The 20,478-nt window shown below is 44.4% G+C and overlaps 1 protein-coding gene across 17 annotated transcripts in view; it reads left to right on the forward strand.

The window, feature by feature from the left end:
- The window catches only part of ADGRB1 (adhesion G protein-coupled receptor B1), a 214,659-nt gene that overhangs the window by 141,960 nt on the left and 52,221 nt on the right, over positions 1-20,478 (forward strand). For 9 of the 17 annotated variants that reach the window (XM_074577952.1, XM_074577950.1, XM_074577953.1 and 6 more), the window contains 5 exons: positions 590-693; positions 1,872-1,967; positions 9,483-9,585; positions 13,619-13,769; positions 18,490-18,559. In XM_074577952.1, coding sequence (XP_074434053.1) covers positions 590-693; positions 1,872-1,967; positions 9,483-9,585; positions 13,619-13,769; positions 18,490-18,559 — 524 coding nt within the window. The remainder of the gene's footprint in view (positions 1-589; positions 694-1,871; positions 1,968-9,482; positions 9,586-13,618; positions 13,770-18,489; positions 18,560-20,478) is intronic. The other 8 variants (XM_074577966.1, XM_074577954.1, XM_074577958.1 and 5 more) reach the window with 1 other exon arrangement.

The following is a 20,478-nucleotide window of genomic DNA, read 5'->3' on the forward strand; positions in this document are numbered from 1 at the left end:
TACCTTGTGTATTAGTGTAAAAGTAGTGAAGTGATGGAAGGTAAGATTGGATGCTGGGTCCCTGAGGAGGATATGTATCTTCTTTTTATTTTGCTTGCTTCATCTCCTACTTTTCCAGATGGATATTTGTAGCTGGTGGAAAATTTTCACCTTCTTTTCATCCTCCTACCTTCATCACCGCCATTCCCAGAAGATCTTGTTTGTAATTGTTCTAGTGTAGGCACTGACTCCTGCTATTGCCTCGTTAATTATCTTCAGTTTCACACTGGATGTGAAGGGCCTGATCCTCCTCTTGCAACCCATGCCCTTTACACACCTGCCTCTCTATGGATATAAGAGTTGTTACTCAGACTCAACACTGGCGTGTGTGGGAGCAGAATCAGGTCCAAAAAAGGCTGGGTCAACCAGAAACAGATCCTGGTCTTTCCTCTTTATTTGCCTGCGCAGTGTGATGTGAAGGTCAGGTGAGTTGATACACAGGCAATTAGGAGGAAAGTGCTTGCCATGAAATTGAGCTTGTAGCATTTGCTGAGCATCTTCTTTTTAAATTTTTTTAATTTTTTTTAATGTCTTACTTTCTCTCTTTCAGAACATGGAAAAGGTGCTGGTCCCTTCTGTCACGTTAATTGTAGGCTGTGGAGTATCTTCACTGACACTTTTGCTGTTGATTATCATTTATGTCTCTGTTTGGAGGTATGGCTTTCATTCTCTTCTCTTCTCTTCTTGTTGGGGAAAGTAACTGTCTTTTGATCTACATGGATCCTGGAGGTTTTGCTCTCCTGTTTTGGGTGTCTGGTGCTTGAGGACGAACCATTTTGTAATGAGCGGGTCCTGCAAAAAGTCATCACAGTGGCTTAGTTGGCATTATTCTTTCCTTTTAGTGCCAGAGAAATTAGTACAGTGAAATTAGTGCCATGACCCCATGTAGTCACATTGTTCCATTTTCAAAAGCCGCATGCTGTTTTAGAAGCCTTTGTATACCCCAGGAAACCTTGTTTGTGGAGAGGTGGACGCATACTGCCTCCTGGCAGGCACATTGCTTCTAGGTATTCCCAATTGGGTCTTTGATAACATCAAAACATCCATGACCCGTTATGAAAACATCTGGCCTGAAGAACTGGCAGCACTTTTCAGGAGCTTAAGGATGATAAACCACATGGTCTAAATAACTCTCCAACCTCTTAGCTTCTTTTTGCCTTTAGCTTTAGACGCGTATGGGATTTCTCAGTACATCCCATTGCAGAGAGCTCCTGTACACCTATAAGCAGGTCAGGTGTAACCTTAAATTGTATCATTTACAGAGACTGAAGGGATTTTGTAGCAAAGTTTTATTGAACTAAAGCTCACATTGGCCCATGCCCCTGTTAGATACATTTTGGTGGATAGCATAAGCTGAAGGACCCAAGGTGTGCATGGGATTGTCCCCCTGTATTGCATTGAACAAAGTCTGAGTTTATACTACAAGACCCATGCCTTTCCTAAACCCATGGCAAACGTGCTGAAGGCTTCATAACTCTAAGCTAAATAAAACAAAGAAAATCAAAACCAGGTGAATGACTGTGAAATTGAAATGGAGTGGTTACCAAGAATATACTGTCTGGAAATTATTGGTGACCCTTTGGGGAGAAGGGATCAGTCTGAGGCTCTTATTTTGTCAAGAGATTCTTCTTAGTAGGAAGGAAAGTGTAAATTCAGTTCAGAGTTGTGAATTGAGATAACTTTCTCTATGCTTTGATAGAGGAAAGAAACCAGAGAGTAAAAATAAGCAAAAATGCATATTTTTTTTTGTTGATACTGTGACAGTGCATAGTGGCTAGTTAATTATGGCAAGTGCTCTGAGCTGAAGACTGATCATAATAACATTTATCTAGAACTCAGGTTTTTCCGTGCCTGGGGTATCATTGGATCTGCTCAAGTCCTTGTCCTCTCCTGCTTTTCCTCAGGCTGGGCAGCACTGGGCAGCGCTGGTAGGTGACTTACTGGTGTCACTGGTGTCAGGATCAAGTGGAAAGTTAGGCTAGAGGAGTAAAGAGGAAGTGTTCGAGCCTCACCCTCTCTTGCCTATCAGAAACAAGTTCAGGATTTGAAACCCAAGTTCAGACATGAGGTTGAATCAGTTTGGAGCATGCCAGAGTCATTTGGAGTAACACAATGTATTTTCTTCCAGGAGTGTGCCCCTCAATATTTACTGTTATTGAGGACAGTAAAGTTAATTGCCTGCCCTGTTTAAAATACGCTCTTTTTAATTTCTCATTCCAGCCTTTGCTTTTATGCCTATGCCCAAAATGATCAGCATGAATGGGGGGACATGTTTATGGGAGGCTTGAATGGGCATTTCTGAGCTAGCCAAGGATGGACATCCATTTCCAAGTGATCCTGAGACCAGCTATATCTTGATTAAAGGGCTCTCTATCCTAAGTCTTTTTGTGTAAATATTTGTAAAGCATGATCAAGTGATCTCTAGAATTTCTCTTTGGTGCACTGAGTTTGTTTCATTTCTTCTCTGTAGATCATGTTTTCATGTTTTCTAAACTTCACAGCATTCCCGTGGCTGAGCCCTGAGCACTCTGTGTGTCCTTTTTATTTTAGGCATAGCTGCTGGACATGAATGTGCTGTCCTATTAATGGTCTCAGGAACATCATATTCAAGTCAACATTATCTCCTGGCTCCCACTTTGTTTTGTCCTAGATGTTATATAGTCTGATAGACAACAGCTGGAGGAATGCTCTGAAGTGGGATCAACAGTATTATTCCAGCTGTTGTTGCTAAAATACAGCAGCCATATCAAAGTAGTTCTTTTTCAGCATGCAAAAGAGAAAATCTTCGTGCCATAGCTACCTGGTCTTCACTGGAGAGCACCCACCAGAGCTTAGCTGTTTCAGAGAGCTTTGGCCGGGAAATTTCCCATTCAGACCTCTGGACAAAGGCATCTGGAGCATGGATACATAGGCTCAGCTTGAGTATGAAACACTTCTGATGAATAGGCTCACTGAGGCTGACAATCTGGAAACTTTCCCAGAATTTTGCCCAGCTAAGGTTTGTTTATACACGGGAAGCAGAAAAAAAGGGCGGGAGAGAAAGCGGGAAAGGAACATGGTAAAAAGAAGGGGGCAAAGTAAAAGGGAGGTGATCCCAGCTTTTGGGCTGCATATCAGAGAGGAAATGAGTTTACCCTCCACTTCCCATTCAAAACCCCCAAATAATGGTTGCTGCTTAGTGACACCTACTCAGCCATCGGCACGAACGGCATGAGCTTTCTGATGCAAGTGATCACTTCAGATGCAGCCAACTTGGCACAGTCTTATTGAAAACTGGACGCTGTTTCTGTTTGATGGCTGTTGGTGGCCTGTTGGTGGACTCATGCCACTTCCCAGTAAGACAGATGGCTGCAAAAACTCTGCTGCAGATGGTGCATCTCTGGCCTTATTAACAGCCTCAACAGAGAGGTCAGTGACACAGTGGGCCATAGAAGTGGAGTGACCTTGTTACATCTCGGCAGTGGCTGTCCTGGGTCACAGCTGGAGACACGATCTGCGTGGGCCACGTGCTCCACCACCCATGTGGAAAAAGAGGGGGAATCGAAAGAAAAAGCTCTTCTCTCTTGAAAAATTACATGAAAATAAAAAGCTGGGGAGAAAAGGAACTATTTAAGGGTCAGAACAGGTGAAATGACAGTGCTCTGTTTCTCTCAGCTTTGGTTTTTATCACTCTTTTTAAGCAGCAATTTGACAAGGTGGCGTTTCAGGAGTGCCCCGATGTGTTTTCCATCCCTGAACTCATTGCGGTTCAACAGCCTCTGGAGTCAGTGACCTTTCCATAGCATGGAGATCAATGCTTGCTATCGAACAGCTCTTCCACCAGCCCATCAACATGTGGGGCACGGCAGACTTTTTTCACTGGCAGCAGCTGGGTGAATGCTGTATCGCTAAAAGATATCAGTGTGAGCTTTTCTCACTCCCTGCCCATCGAAGCCTGAAGATTGATTTAGTGGCTGTCAATGAGCTCTCAAGGGGCTTTTAACACTTGCTTTAAACCCAGGAGCTCTGCCTTTGCCGGAGATGCTGAGGCACTAGGTGGCCCTGGTGGGAGGTAGCAGGAATGAGTAAGTGATTGTGTGGAGAAGGATGTGTGTAAAAGCAGTGAGAAAGCAAGAGTGATTCAGCATTTGCAGAGAGGAAGGTAGCATAATGGGGACAGAGAGACAGACTGTAGGGTTTTCCCACCTTCTCCATCTGTCTCTGTTTGCACAGGGCTTCCCCACATCCTGCAGGACCCAGGCCAGAGCAGAAGTTCCCTAAATTTGCAGTGAGAGTTTTCCCCTGTTTTGGTGGCTGAGCAAAACATATTTTGATAAGTAGTCAGAGTCCATGTATTAGCCAAGAGGTAGTGAGACAGCACCCTGAAGTAGCTCTGCCTTTGCTGGAGATGTCTCCTCTGGCGAAAAACATCAAGGCCTGTGTTTTTTTCCTGTCTGCTTTGAGTTTCTGACTTCTTTGTCCAGAGGGTCTGGATAGTAGTGGTGATTTCTTTCTGTGGTCCATCCTGTACTGGAGAAGAGGAAAAGGAAGGGAAAAAAAAAAAAAAAAAACAAGCAAGGGGGAAGGCCATCTTAGCATAACAGGGAACTTCTGATTGAGCTGAAAAACAATGAGAAAATGTTTGGTAACCGGGTCAGGCTACCAAGGAAGACTATGGAAGCATTGCCCAGGAACACAGGACTAAATTAGGAAGGCCAGACCAGCTGGATTTGAAACCGGTAAGGGATGTGAAAGGCATCAAGAAGGGTTTCTGTAGGTATGTCAGCACTAAAGGATTACCCAGGAAAATGTTGTCCCAGTGTTGAATGGCACAAATAGCCTCATGGAGAAGGAAACAGAGAAGGTGAAGGTACTCAGTGCCTTTGTTATCTTGTTCTACTGGCAAGGTTTGCTCCCAGGTGCCCAAGTTCCTGTTCCTAGTGGCAGAGTGTGGGGAAGAATATACTATCCGTGCCGAGGAAGAGAGAGATGAGAAACATTTAAATAAGCTGGAGATTTGCATGCCCATGGGACCGAATGGGATACATCGAAGTTGTTGAGGGACCTGGCTGATGTTACAACAGAGTCACTTTCTATAATCTGGGAAGGTTCCTGATGTCTGGAAGAAAGCAAATGTTACACTCATCTTTAAAAAGGGCAAGGAGGAGGATCCAGAGAACTACTGGCTGGTCAGGCTACTCTCAGCCTCTGGGAAGATTAAAGAGCAAGTAGTTATAAAAGTTATTTCCAGGCAAAATGATGGACAAGGAAGTGATTAGAACTAGACAGCACAGATTTATTGAGGTCAGATTGTGCCTGACTGACCTGTTTACCTTTTGAGATAGGATGACTGGTTACATGGGCAATGGAGAGAAGTGGGTATTGTATATTTTGCCATTACTAAGTCCTTTAATGCAGTCTCCCGTAGCATCTTTGTATGCAGACCAGGGAACCGTGAACTGGATTGGTGGCTTCTAAGGTGGGCTAATAGCTGGGTGGAGTTTGTGCACGCTTAAAGGGTAATGGTCAAAGGTTTGAAGCCTAGCCAGCAGCTGGTTATTAGTTGCATCTCTCAGGGCTTGACGCTAGGGCCAATATTGTTTAATATCCTCTTTAACAACCTGGATGATGGCGCACAATGTACCTGCATCAGGTTTGTAGATGACACCATATTGGGAGGAGTGACCGATATGCTGGAGAGCAGCATTGCCATTCAGAAGGACCTCAGCAAACTGGAGATATGGGCTGGCAAATGGTACAAGAGAGAATAATGCATAGTCCTGCACCTGGGCCAGAACAACTATGTGGAGTAGGATGGTGTGGGGACTGACTAGCTTGATAATGCCTCTACAGGGAAGGCCCTACAGGCAACAATTTGGACAGGAATCAGCAGTGCACCCATGCAGCAATGAAGGCCAACGTTAGCACATGCCCCACAGCATTCTCCTGGAGAAGCTGGTGAATCATGGCATAGATAAGTGTACTCTTCACTGGGTTAAAAACTGGCTGCATGTCCGTGCCCAGAGAGTTGTGATTAATGGGGTGAAATCCTCTTGGCGGCCGGTAACCAGTGGTGTCCCTCAGGGCTCAGTTTTGGGGCTGGTTTTCTTTAATATCTTTATCAATGATCTGGATGAGGGGATTGAGTGCACTCTCAGTAAGTTTGCAGACGACACCAAACTAGGTGGGAGTGTTGATCTGCTTGAGGGTAGGAAGGCTCTAGAGAGGGACCTGGACAGGCTGGATCGATGGGCCAAGGCCAACTGTATGAGGTTTAATAAGGCCAAGTGCCGGGTCCTGCATTTTGGTCACAACAACCCCAAGCAACGCTACAGGCTTGGGGAAGAGTGGCTGGAAAGCTGCCCGGCAGAAAAGGACCTGGGGGTGTTGGTGGACGGCCAGCTTAACACGAGCCAGCAGTGTGCCCAGGTGGTCAAGAAGGCCAAAAGCATTCTGGCTTGTATCAGGAATAGTGTGGCCAGCAGGAGCAGGGAAGTGATTGTGCCTCTGTACTCGGCACTGGTGAGGCCTCACCTCGAGTGCTGTGTTCAGGTCTGGGCCCCTCTGTACAAGAGGGACATTGAAGTGCTGGAGCATGTCCAGAGGAGAGCTACCAGGCTAGTGAGGGCTCTGGAGACCAAGTCATATGAGGAGAGGCTGAGGGAGCTGGGCATGTTTAGCTTGGAGAAGAGGAGGCTGAGGGGAGACCTCATTGCCCTCTACAGCTCCCTGAAAGGAGGTTGGAGAGAGGTGGGTGTTGGCCTCTTCTCCCAGGTGAATAACGACAGGACCAGAGGAAACAGTCTGAAGCTGCAGCAGGGGAGGTTTAGATTAGATATTAGGAAGAATGACTTTACTGAAAGAGTGGTCAGGCACTGGAACAGCCTGCCCAGGGAGGTGGTTGAGTCACCATCCCTAGAGATATTTAAGAAACGTCTAGATGTGGCACTTCAGGGCTTGCTTTAGTGGCAGAGATAGTAGGGTGTTTTTTGTGTGTATATGGTTGGACACAATGATCTTAAAGGTCCTTTCCAACCATGAAGTTTGTATGATTCTATGATTATATTGGTCTATATAGACAAGAATATAGGCAACAAGTCAAGGGAATTGATTAGTCCCCTCTGTTTGACACTCTTGAGTCCATATCTGGAAAAGTGTGCCCAATATTGGACTCCACCAATACAAGAGATGTCAGCACATTGGAGGAAGTCCAATGGATGCCTGGGGAGCTGGAGAACATGATGTAAAAGGAGGCAAAGGGAACAAGCCTTGGTTAGCTTGGAGAAGAGGAAGCTATTAAGGAGGAGTCACGGAGAAGTCAAACAACTTGCAGAGTTATAGAGGGAAAGGTCTAGAGGCACCAACTGCAGCAGGAAAAAATCCATCTGGATATAAAGAAAAATAGTCCTTCACCATGGGACCGGTTAATCACTGTAATAAGTCATCTAAGAGAGGTGGTGGCATTTCTGTTCTTGGTGATATTCAAAACTTGATTGGACAAGACCCTAAGAAACCTGATCTGACTTTGAAATTAGCCCTTTTTTGAGCAGAGGATTGGACTGGGAACTTAAGAGGTTTTTCTCCAGCCTAAGTTATTCTGATTCAGTGATTCTACATGTTGCCAACCCACATCTTGTTCTTTGGATGTTCAAGGATCTGGGGAACAGGATGGACTCTCGGTGCATGAAGGGAAGTGCGGAGAAAGGAGAGGCTTGTTTAAGAGGGGAAAAAGTCTGAAGACAGCTGAATTTTCTTCCCTTACATACTAACGCCAGCTGGATTGTAGTGTTGTTACACAGAGTTATCACGTCCAGTTCCTACCAGGGCAGAGTCTAAATCTCCCTTTCTATTCCCCAGAAGCTGCTGACTAGAGACTTGATGTTTTGCTTCATACAAACTTAGATAGATTGACAGCTTGGTACCTTCCAGCCACAAATGGAATAAGATCCAGGTGATCCACACTTTGTACTGAGCCCAATGAAATGTGAAAATTTGGGATCAAATTGGCTATGAGAGGAAACAAATACTCATTTTGCTGCAGTCAGTCTGGTTTCTAGCTGAGCTAGAAGCCTGAATTTTATAGCCTGTTGTGGGGCTGGGTGAGTTTCAGAGAAAACAACCTATAAACCAGATTTCCAACAGACTCACTATAAGTTCAGACAACTTTGCATCGGTGAATTTTTTGTATCCAGGAAAGCATATCCTCAACGTTCATGTTTGTCTGAAGGTGAAACTCAGAGGGAAGTTAAAATCAAAGTTTTTCAGGCTTCAGTAGGTTTAAAGCACAGATCACACATGCAGTAAACTCGACCCCCCCACCTAGTCAGAAACTCAAAACTCTGCAGCCAAAGCATGACCAATTCACTCTTGCTAAAATTAGTTAATGAAATTAAATTCCCAACATAAATAGTTGATGTGCTGGAATATAGGAAATAATCCTGCATTAGCCTCCAGGGATGAGCTGGTTGATTAATAGATCTGTTTCTAATTTCTGTAAGCGTCAGAGTCTACTCTGTACTCATCTGGTATTCAGGCAGGGCACTTGCCAAATCACTGAGATTATTCATGTGTATGAGTGTTGTATGATCAGGTCCTGAGTCAATCCTTGAAGACTTGTGCTTTTGCAATTCCCTTTTAATTTTATTAGGTACATAAAAGTGCCTTCAAAGAAATTTTCCTGCGTAGCCAGTGGTTTGAATTAATTGGCGTGCACATACCTCAGCAGCAAGTTGGTGTTGTGCTGCACATTGCAAATCAGAAATGACGAATGGCCTGCTCCTGCAAGGTGCTGAAGGCAACAGCTTCCTAACTTGGATCCCTAATGTCCCAGACCCACAGGTGCAGTTACGTATTTGGCCTAGTTTTGAGAAGTGTTAGACCTCTCTGTCTGGGGAAAAGAAAAAGCTAAAAAAAAGAAAGCCACAAATACTTTTCACTTCAGGAGGGGTTGTGAGGTTAGACAAAGGGGAATGCTGAATCATAAACACTTTGTTGTGAAGGTGCATGCATTCGTAATCTGCTTTCATCGCCAGCATGCCTGTGGCTCTTCTTATTTGGGAATCTTTCCATGTGTTGCCTGTATGTTTTCTTTTAAGTTCCTTTTCAAGTCCCCTTTCAAGAAAGCAGAGCAGAAGACGACTTGCAGCACTCAGTATTGTTCTAGGAGTGGCTCAGACTAGGGACTAGGCTGGCCCCTAGTTCATTGACTCATGCTCGTAACTCCAGCTTTGATGGGGAGGATGGAGAGATCTGTGGGCTGAGCACTACACCCAAGCTCTCCCCCTCCCTTTCCCGCTGCTCTTGTCTGTTTAACGTACAAAATCTGCAGGAAATGGTCAATCTTTTACTGTGGCCTTCTGTAGAGCCTGGCCCGGTGCAACCTGCATCTGGTTGGTGCTTTTCAGAGGTAACTCAATGCAAGTTGTAACAGGGTGGATCTCCCTTCCCCTCTTTTCTTGATGCAGGTATATTCGCTCAGAGCGCTCTGTCATTCTTATCAACTTCTGCCTATCCATCATCTCCTCCAACGCTCTCATTCTGATTGGACAGACCCAGACCCGGAATAAGGTAGGAGATCGGTTGGGCTTTGTTTGTTTGTTTGCTTTTCCCTTGATTTAGCACTGAAATGATCCATTCAGGCAGTGCTTCCTCATTTTTCCTCCATCTGTTAATTAGCAACCTGTCAAAGACAAAACTAAATGGCAGATTTCAATTTTCTCTCTCAGTCTCTCTTTGATAATTTGTCAGCATCCTCAGGGCTTTGATTAAAGCCAATGTGGTATTTTTGAATATGCCTAGAGTAGCTGGCACATGGCACAGAGAAGAAACATGGTTATCTGCAAGGCTTTAACCATTTTATTTTCCAAAAATTAAGACGAAAGACAGATTGAGAAAAGGCTTTTTTTAAAAAAAAAGCGCCAATGTCTCAGCTTTACATTTATTTCTCCAGCAACTTTTATACTCTGAGCTTAAAGCACTTGGCAGATGTTAATGAACACAGATGCAAAAAACCACCTTTTTTTGGGATATGAAGCATTGTCAGTGCTGTGCATGCTGCAGAGCCAGGGGACGCAAGGGACTCGCTGCAGATCACAGGGCAACTCGAACAGTGAGGGCAAGTTGTGAACATGGATTTCACCCACATGCACTGCTTGCACGTACATGGTTTCCCACATTACAGACCTGGCTGAAGAGGCGCATGTTGCCTGTATGGTACATATGCCTGTATGTATGCCAGCTTAAGCACTTTCAGTTTCCCGTTGGCATCTGGCATAACAAATCACTGCTCATCATTAGTACTTTCCTATTGTACATTTTTCTGTCTCTCCAAGTGCTCCAACCATCCTAACTCTGCTAAGCAGAAGAGTGAGGCAAGAAGCGTCCTCCACTACTCCTGCTGCCAAAGTCACAATCAGAAGTCAAAATTTAGAGTTTAATTAACAACAACCAGTGCCGGCCAGTTTTTTCGAGCCTCTACTTTGGCAGCCACAGCATGCTGTCACTTTTGGAAGCATTTCTGCGGAGAAGCCTCAAGGTTTAATGAATTATAGAGACTCATTTTTATGGAGGGCCCTTCGGGGTATGGCCAGGTTATGTTTTAGGGACAGCTTTGCAGCTGCTTGAGTCATATGTGTGTAGAGAAGTGTAGAGAGATGAGGCAGACAGCCCTGCTCCTATTAAACAAGTGCCCTTCAGAAACTAACTTCTCAAAGCAGAGCTGTCTTTCATGATGAACATGGTTTTCTCAAGGCAAGAGGTGGAGAAAGGGTGAGCTAAGCTCTCACTTGCCCTGTGTATGTTGTCTTCAACCCCAAGGGTGTGCTAGGAGTTTCTTTCCATAGGAAGAAATACTGAGGGATGCTCAACATGGCAAACCATGGCTGGACCTCCTCTTTGATTATTCTTCTTCACTCCAGGAGAGGAGGTGGATGTCTTCACCCTCTCCCACCCCCTTCAGAGCACAGTTGTGAGCCTAGGTTCTCCCTTGTGCTTTTTTCTCACATCACTCTGGGTGTTCACTGTCAGAGCTGGTAGTGGGGATTCAAAGCTCCCGGCTGTGATTGCATGAGGCAGATTAGCTCTTCGCACATACATATGCATGAAACACCATAAATAGAAAGGTTATTCTTGGATTTCCACTCAGACATCTAGTAAACAGTCTCTGGCAGGGAACAGAGAAAGAAAACTATAGAGAGAAGAGACGAAGGAGTGTAAATTAAAATTTATTCACATTCAATTATTGATAATGGAGTGTCTTGAAATGTTGGTGATTGATTGATTTATAATTGCAGTTACTCGAGGAGAATTTTTATGGTATTAGTTTCCCTGGAAATGCTGAATTCTCCCTTAATTTCCATCCATGCAACCTCAAAGGCAAAACTCCATGCCTGGATCTGCTAAGCTTTTTGAAGATGAAAGGCCTGGGAAAAGGCTAAAAAATTACAGTCAGCAATAACATGATACAAAAGAAATGAATGCTGCATGAACTGGCCATATCTCAAAGGCATGGCTACGTGCTGCAAGGAAACAGATTTCTCCTCTTAAAGGAAAACAAGGGCTAATGGCCTTAGACTGACAAGATCTGCTAGATATTTCTGCAGCATCTTGGGACATCATATCCCTGTGCTTAGGCCTTCCTGGATTTTTTTTTTTTCCTTACAAAGAAGAAAAAACCTGCAGCAGAGGTAGCAGAAGCAGATATGTGCCTGCCCATCAGCTAGCCAAGTTCACAGCCTGATTTCAGTTGAGGTAGTGGGCTTATGGTGGTCCAGCTGAGATGTGCGTGTATCTGTTGTGCTTGCCTCTTCTCTTTTCCTCCTCTTTCCATCAAAATTATCCGATTGAGTAAAAATACCCAGAAAATGTACCTCCCGGGTGCAAAAATTGGAAAGAAAAGGGTTTTTTTCTCCCTTTTACAAACTTCTGGCAAAGAGGACGGAGCCGTGTTGGTGGAGAACATCAAAACAGTAAAATGAATAGTGTTGTATCTGATGTTAGGCAAAAAAAAAAAAAAAAAAAAAAAAAGTTCTGAAATATCCGTTTCTTAAAATACATTCCAGAAAGCATCCTGTGTTTCTAACTGTTTTATGTAGGTCTGTAAGCTGATGAATAGCAACCACCTTTTTAGCATTCTTTTAAAATGTGAAAATCACTTGAAATTATCATATTGAGCTGTGTTATTTGTATTGAACTGTCATCCAGAATCCATTTATAGGCAGAATACCAAGGGGTGTGGTGTCAAATACAAACATGGGACAAAAAGACAGTTCCTGTCTCAAAGAACGCACAGTCTTACTTTTATTCACAAGCTCTGATAACGTCAGTTTGTGCTGGTGTATGAATTGAGAGCAACCTGATAAAATCATGATAAAAGACACTCTGTGCGTTAGAGCTCTGTGTTAAAAGATGCTGGTGGATGAAAAAAGAGGAAGGTTCATTGACCGTAAACCCAAAGTCCATGTTTCCTGATATAACTCAAAGCAGAGAAATTCTTCATTATAAACCTCCCCCTCCCCCTGCCCTGAATGCCTTAAGCCATTTTATTATCCAGAGTCGCTTTTAAAGTCTATTTGTTCTCCCTTCTCCTTGGGAGGCATCGGAGTTTCTTTCCATCATTTTCTTCTTGAGTCCCTTGATTCACCATTTCCAGCTTGCAGATGGTGGAAATTAAGCACAGCTCTGGCAGAGTTAAACAGAGCGGCACCAATTTGCACCAGTGAAAGATTTGGCCTTGCTGAGTTAAAAACAAAGACGAGCTTGTCAGCTTTCCAGTCCATCTCCCTGGCACTACGGGATTGTTCTTCATAATGCATTTGCTAGTACTTTCCCCAGTTTAATTTTAAATGGCTTAAGCTCCCTGCATTTCCCTTGAGAGATTTCCCCACCAAGTAGTAGAGCTCACCATTATGAAATTCCTTCTAATGTAGCTTCATTATTATTATTTTTCTTTCTTTCTTTCTTTTTTTCCCTGTCTACTAATAGTTATATGCTTCTGGAAAACTACACATCACTCACGTTTGCAGTCCTTACCATCCCCTGGCAGCCATTCACCCGTCTCTCATGGATTAACTCTTTCACTCAGCGATCCTTCCCTGGCAGCAATAAATTGCCACCTAAATTGCCTTCCTCTGATTTAATTTCTATGACTCGGCTGCCAATGACATGGTGCTTTGCAAACCTTTTGAGCTGAGATTAGAGCATGCCTTACTAACTGCTCCGTCCTTCCCAAAAGGATTGTGGATATGGCTTTAATCATTTGGAAAATAAATATACCTTGCTGAAGCCAAGAAAGCACCAGTATGGGATGTGGGCTCAGACTTCAGCAACAGTGTTAAACATGGGCTTATCTTAGAGCTCGTGTTTAAGAGTAGCCAATTTCTGTGCAGTACTTAAATTTGAAGGAAATACTTTGGTTCTTTGCTATGTCAAAGCTTGTGGGGGAGATTGGCTCCTCCTAAAATGTCTTTTCATGTCCTGTTCTTTATGACCTTGCCTTCCAGAGCCTGGTTTGGAAACATCTCCCTGCGCCTTCTGCTCTCCTACACGCTGCTCTCTCTGCCTGCTGCCCCTCTTACGTGTCCTCCTTTCCTCCTCTCTCCAGGTGATATGCACGCTGGTGGCAGCTTTCTTGCACTTCTTCTTCCTCTCCTCTTTCTGCTGGGTGTTGACCGAGGCTTGGCAGTCCTACATGGCCGTGACGGGCCGGTTACGGAACCGCATCATCCGCAAGCGCTTCTTGTGTCTCGGATGGGGTGAGGATGCTGGGTTTGTGGAGCATCTCCCCTCGGGTGGGGAGGAAGCTCTGTCCCCACTGTGGAATGACGAGCAGAGAGGGTCCGGGCTACAAGAGGGACTGATGCTCTGCAGAATGCTTATTAGAGCGTTCCCGCAACTCTTTCAGGGGTGTCAAGAAGGGCTGAAATGGTTAAAAACAGCATGAGCAAGGGCCATAAGTCATAGAATCATAGAACCATAGAATGGTTTAGGTTGGAAGGGACCCTAAAGATCACCTAGTTCCAAGGCTTCTGCCATGGAAAGGGACACCACCCACTAGACCAAGTTGCTCAAAGCCCCGTCCAGCCTGGCTTTGAAAGTCCTTTTCAATGTCCTGCCTGCTGCCCAGTGCACCCGAGGGTCACACAAAATAAATGGGCTGAGAGGGGTTGAGTTTTTAAAGGGTGTGCTGGGGGTGGTTTCTCCTGGGTTTGTGTCTCTCTCTTTTCTCCTGTTCTCTCTCGCTACCTCTTTCCATGTGCAAACGGAGTGAAGCAAGCTCTGAAATCCTGTCTCCATGGCAGCAGGGCCTTTCGTAGACAAATAAACTATGAGACCGGTGCAGATGCTTGTAACTAATTTTTCTCCCTCTGTCTCTTCCGTATGTTTAATTTATTAGCCTTAAATGATGCATTCTGTAGTAGAAAACAAACACAAGCCCATAACCTGGGCTTTCAAAGCAATAACAAGTGTGCGTTTGAAAGGAGCAACAGAACAAAAAGTTGCTCAAAAGCGAGCAGGCAAAAAAGAGAAAGGGAGAGAGAAAGCGTTGTGCGTCTGAGCTGTATTAGTGTCTCGTTCTACTACTGAAGTCGAGCATTTCACCCCAGGCAAGACATTTCTGATGCTTAGGAAGTGCTCTGATGTGATTTATTCTGGCACATCAAGAGCTGTCCACGTTCCAGCACCTGCATCCCTTTAAGTTTTCACTCCTAGCTCTTGCTTACGAAAGAAAATAAATTGTGGTATTGAGATATAGTGTTTGTGTGTACTGAGAAGATACCCACATACATGCAAAACACAGGCTGCATGAGCCTGTGTGTGTTCATGCATGTTTGTATGCAAACACTCTGGGACTCAAGGAACATCAGGGATATCAAATGCAAAAGACTAATAGCTTTTCTGGGTAATAAAACCAATTTTTTCTGATTTGTAAAACCTGGGACAGATGGGCGTGTTAGCCGAGGGAATTTTGGACGAGCAACATTCACATTTGTAGTCTGTCCTGATTTAAAAAAACAACAACAACAAAACACACTACATGTGTAGAAGCATAATTTGCACTGCTAGTAAAATGTAGTCATCTCTGAGCTAGGATGCACTGGCTGATAAATGATGCATAATAACCATTTGGAATAGGTTAGGACAAGAAATGAAGAACACTCTCGCCTATTAAGGCAGCAAGGGAATTTCTGCTATTTAGCATCCTGCTAGACTTCAGTTGTAAAGCTGGGATTAATGGCACTTCTAAGAGGGAAGAGGCTGAAAATATGTTTTAAAGAGCATAATCTGAAATAATTAGCACATTTCATTTTGTCATGGGCTGATTCTCCCCCTTTTCCCCCTTTGCGTATTAGCATTTCTCTAAGCTCTTGTTCTAGATGTGTTTGCCAAGTTCTCAGCTGCTGTCAGCTGTAGCTCATTGAAGCTGTAGTGGTTTTCATCGGCAGTGAGGTTTATTCCCTGTTTTTTTGTTCTCCTCTTGGGTATGCGACTTTGCCTTTCCGGAAAAGAGTTTTTAGCAATTAGAACTTCTTTTTTTTTTTAATTATTTAGAACAGACAGACAAACTGTTCCCTAGAAACAATTCAGTCATCATATTTAGCCCCAGTAAAGAAGAAATAATTTTATCAGTCTTTTTACAACCATATCATGGTTTCTACAACTGGATTTTTAATGCTGCCATAGCCCAGGCTCCGAGTGGGTCTTCAGCTGTTCATGACAGTTATGGCTCTTGGTCGTTATTAGCAAACGACCTTTTCTAAGAGGGCACGGTGAACACATGACCTGATTCTCCTCTGGCCCGGCAGTACAAAACTCTTTGAAACAGGTTTCTGATGCATTTATTTGGAATTGTGAATGTAAAATTCACTTTCTGCAGAAATCCCCCAAAACCTTGCCAGAGACTATGTAGCGTGAGTGACTGTCTAGAAGGCTGACACAAACCAAACACAGTATATGAAACAGACCAGTTAGGAATAACTTTCTTTCAAATAAATAATAATAAAAAATAGATATTTTTGTTATTTTATTTTTTTTATTTAATCTAATCACATCAAACTGTGATTAAACTGTTAACAGCTCTCCCAAAGTGGAGGAGTACAGCATCCCTGATTACTGTTCTCTTTAGCTTAGCTACCATGGCATTGCTACCACTTTCAGTAAATGCTGCTTGTACAGCTCCATTTTCAGCACAAGCTGGGGCTCCTACCCAGCCTCGATATGAGCCAGTCCCTATAAGCTGACAAGTTCACAGCCCGGGTGTGCATTTCTGCATAATTATCACGTCTGAGAGAAGCACTTTGCGAAGAATAAGTTGCTATTTTTGACGGAGTCCTAGCCAACTTTCCTCTTTCACAGGGCCACTTGTGTCAAGCTATACTCTTGAAAAAGTCCTTTCACATGTGGTTTCTTGGTGTGCTTGCCATGGGATGCCATATTGGTGGCATCGTAGTGAATACAGTACCAAGGATATATCCAGATGAGGTGTGAAGGAGGCTCAGCAAGAGGAGCAATAGTCAATTAAGAATTCAAAAAAAGAGGAAAAAAAGAAAAAGAAAAAAAAGAAAAGAAGAGACATCGTTTGAACACATTGCCTGTTGTTTTTGGACTGATCAAATGTGAGCTGTGCTCATATGGGAAGAGAAACACTTCACTTTATGATAACTCTCAAATGCTCTATACTCCAGCCAACTTGGCCTTATACCTCCCCGCTGGCTGCAGACCCTCACTATTAATCAATCTTGCGATGATTTGTATTGCTGAGTGACCACCCTGCCAGCAGGCTTATTGTCTGGATGCTGTCTCTGCACATCCCTTCGATCTACAGCATCTTCCGTAGCTGCCTGTGTGACCTCTACGGCACACGAATTAGGGTCTTGTCAAGAAGCGCTAATCCTAGCTGGCTACTGATCCTGCTAATTCCTAATGGGATTTGCCCATCTTTAGCATTGAGATAGCTTAATTCATCATGTCACAAGGAGAAGGGCTATAAAAAGCCACATGGAGACCTCCGTAGCTGAAGAACTAGATGTTACTAGGCAATATCCCAGCATTTCTTTAGAGAAAGGGGAGAGCTGGGGGGGGGGGCTATTGAACCAGAGAAGCACCCATTCTCCTCCATAGATCCTTGAGCAGTTTAAAGCCCTGTCAATGAGTTAGCAGGACTCATTGACAGGGCCTTAAACTAGATATGAGGAGGGAAGGGGAGATAACTGGGCCTGTCAGGAATAAACCCAAGGGAAGCATGCCAGGGCTTGAAGGATGGTGGACTAGTGAGGACTCTCGCTCTGCCATTTCATTTGAGAGAAGGGACAGACATTTAGAAATCATGAAAGCACCTGAGAAGGGTCTGGTAGGAAATGGGGCCCACACTCACAAAAAGGTGTTGGAATCATTAGCTCATCTGAAGTGCATCTATACCAATGCACGGAGTATGAGCAACAAACAGGGGGAGCTTGAAGCCATGATGCACCAGGAAAACTATGACATAGTGGCTATCACAGAAATGTGGTGGGATGCCTTACACGACTGGAATGCCACAATTGATGGCTACAAGCTCTTCAGGAGGGACAGACAGGAAAGGAGAGGCGGAGGAGTGGCCCTGTATGTTAGAGAATGCTATGAGAGCTCAGAAATCAAGTAGAGTGATGATGGGCTTGAGAGTGTTTGGATTAGGTTAAGGGCCAATAAAACTGATATCACTGTGGGAATCTGTTATAGACCTCCCAACCAAAGCAGTGAGGCGGATGAAGCTTTCTATAAGCAGATGGGGGAAATCTCGCGGTCACTTGCCGTTGTTCTTGTGGGGGACTTTAACCTCCCGGATATCTGCTAGGAATACAACACAGCAGAGAGGGAACAATCTAGGAGGTTCCTGGAATATGAGGAGGATAACTTCCTCACACAGCTGCTAAGTGAGCCAACCAGGGAAGGGGCTTGGGGAAGTGTGTCTGGAAAGCTGCCTGGCAGAAAAGGACCTGGGGGTTCTAATTGACAAGCAGCTGAGCATGAGCCAGCAGTGTGCCCAGGTGACCAAGAAAACCAATGGCATCCTGGCTTGTATTAGAAATAGTGTGACCAGCAGAAGTAGGGAGGTGACTGTCTCCCTGTACTCAGCAGTGGTGAGACCACACCTTGAGTATTGTGTCCAGTTTTGGGCACCTCAATACGAGAGCGAGTGCAGAGGAGGGCAACGAAGCTAGTGAAGGGCATGTACTGTCAGTCCCTACACAACTGCTGATACTACAGCAGGGTATGAGCTGATTGCAGCTGATGACATTTACTTCATTAGCAGAGGTAAGAAGGGTTCATGCTTTTGGCTCTGAAGGTCCTGAATTCAGTCTCTGCCAAAGACCCTGTCTGGGACAGATGGTGCTAGAATAACACCGGGAAGAATGGGGTACATTACGCGGTTGAGTGGGAGATGAGCTATACGTATGCTTAGATGACCAATTTTCTCCTGTTTCATTTCCGTAGGGCTCCCTGCCTTGGTGGTTGCCATTTCCGTGGGATTTACTAAAGCCAAGGGGTACGGCACCGTAAACTAGTGAGTAAAGGAGCTTTTCCTTTTTCATCTTGTCTCACTCTCCATCCTTTTTTTCAAAATCCACTGACCTGCAGGAGCCAAGGTAGGAGCTAAATTCTGGTGTGCTGCCCATGGCAGAAGGAAGCAGGGATGATGGGAGGGGAAGGAGCCATCCTGCCTCCCAGCCTCCTCAAGCCATCAGCTGGCCCAGGTGGATTGTATGTTCCTTTAAAAACAAGTTCACAAGGACTAGTTAGATTTAACTGTTGCGTATATGATATCATTTTGATCTAAGTACCTCCTATTTAGAGAATTTTTTTTAGATTTATTTTTATGGGGAAATGTGGGATATTTAAAGTTGAGGGTATTTAAAAATGAAAAATAGCTTTTGTGTTTATCTATTTAATGGTTCACTTGATTGGTCCCAGGTTTTCAGAATAGCTCGGCTCAGTTTTAGGCACCAGAATGAGCATGAGCTTTTCAAACAAAGTTTTTGAAAGCAATCTGAATTTGCCTGTTTTCTGAATTCCACAGGACTTGCCTTTAGGAAACTTATTTGCATGTAATGGGGGAAGGAAGGCAAGGAAAAAATAATGGAATAAGACTGTGCAGATGTAAATACATTAAGGCAAGGCTGGAATCACTCAGAGCTGAGCATTAGTACAGCTTAAAAAAAAAGGAAAAAAAGAAAGTGTTATTTTTTCACTGTGTTGTGAAAAAGATAGCTTAGAAATTTTATGCATAGTAGCAACCAAAGAATAGTATTTTATGTAACAATAAATCAGGCCCTTCCTTACTGCAATCCATAATTATTCAGACCCTTCCTGGCCAGTAATTTGCATCCCACATGAACAATGTTTAAGGCAAAAGCTGGCCAGCAACAGATGAGGGTTTGATAGGTCCACTGAGAAAATGTCACGTGGAATCCCTGCTCTTTCTCAATTCCCAACATATTCCGCACACCCACGACCAAATGGTCCAGGGTTTGCATTTTGATTGCAGGAGAGTATTAGAACAGCACAGCAGCATTCTCTGTTTACTTTGCAGTTTGAATTACCGCAGTCCAAATTACTGTACAACACAGAGGGCTCAGGAAGGTGGGTTTGTCAACTGCAAATTCATAGATACAATTCCTGAAGCCTGTGCTGGCATCAGGATGCATTGGCTGTACCTGTCCTGACTTGCTTGCCCCAGCTCGGGTGATTTGGCCTTAGTGTGTCCTGGTGGAGGGGGATCCAGTGTTTATTGTATGACTCAGAAGAGGACAGCACACAGCCTAGTTCTCAGAAGTGCCACTGAGATCCCAAATGCCCTTTAGCTTTTCTGTGGGGCTGCTATTTCTGGGGCTTTCTTCCATGCAAGTCCACGAGAATAATTTGTAATGAACAAGCATCAGGGGAATGGAGAAAGGGCTTAAATATTTCTGCTTTCTTTCCTGTTTATGGACTTGTGGGAATTGGTGCAAAAATCTCAGTCGCTCCCTCCTCATTAATGCTTAAGGGCCACTGCAGAGTTTTGTGGTCAACGTTGACCACACAAAAAAGCCAGGGGGAGAAGGGAGGAACGTGCAAGAGAGCACACCCTATTTCACTGCCCTGGACCACTGCGTGCCAACATCTCCCTGCCCCAGAGCAAAACCCTCCCAGACTGCAGCCAAAAGGGTGTCAATGAGTCACAAAACCTGCCGGACTCCTGCTTTGCTCTCAGATTTGCCCACCAGTGAGGTGGCCAACAGGCTGCGCTGACTTTCCATCATTCCCAGAGACACTTAAGCACAGCAGCTCTTGTTCCTTTGCTGCTAATCCTCTGACTCCTTTCAGCCCTTAAGTTTCTGTTGCTCCTTGCATCCAAGAGCTGACTGGCTGCCTGCGGGTATGGCAAGAGATCCTGCACTCCCAGCAGGAACCACAGCTTGAGTGACACCATTTCCTAGCTCTGCT

The sequence above is a fragment of the Larus michahellis genome, chromosome 2 (genome assembly GCF_964199755.1).
Source record: "Larus michahellis chromosome 2, bLarMic1.1, whole genome shotgun sequence".
Classification (NCBI taxonomy): Eukaryota; Metazoa; Chordata; class Aves; order Charadriiformes; family Laridae; genus Larus; species Larus michahellis.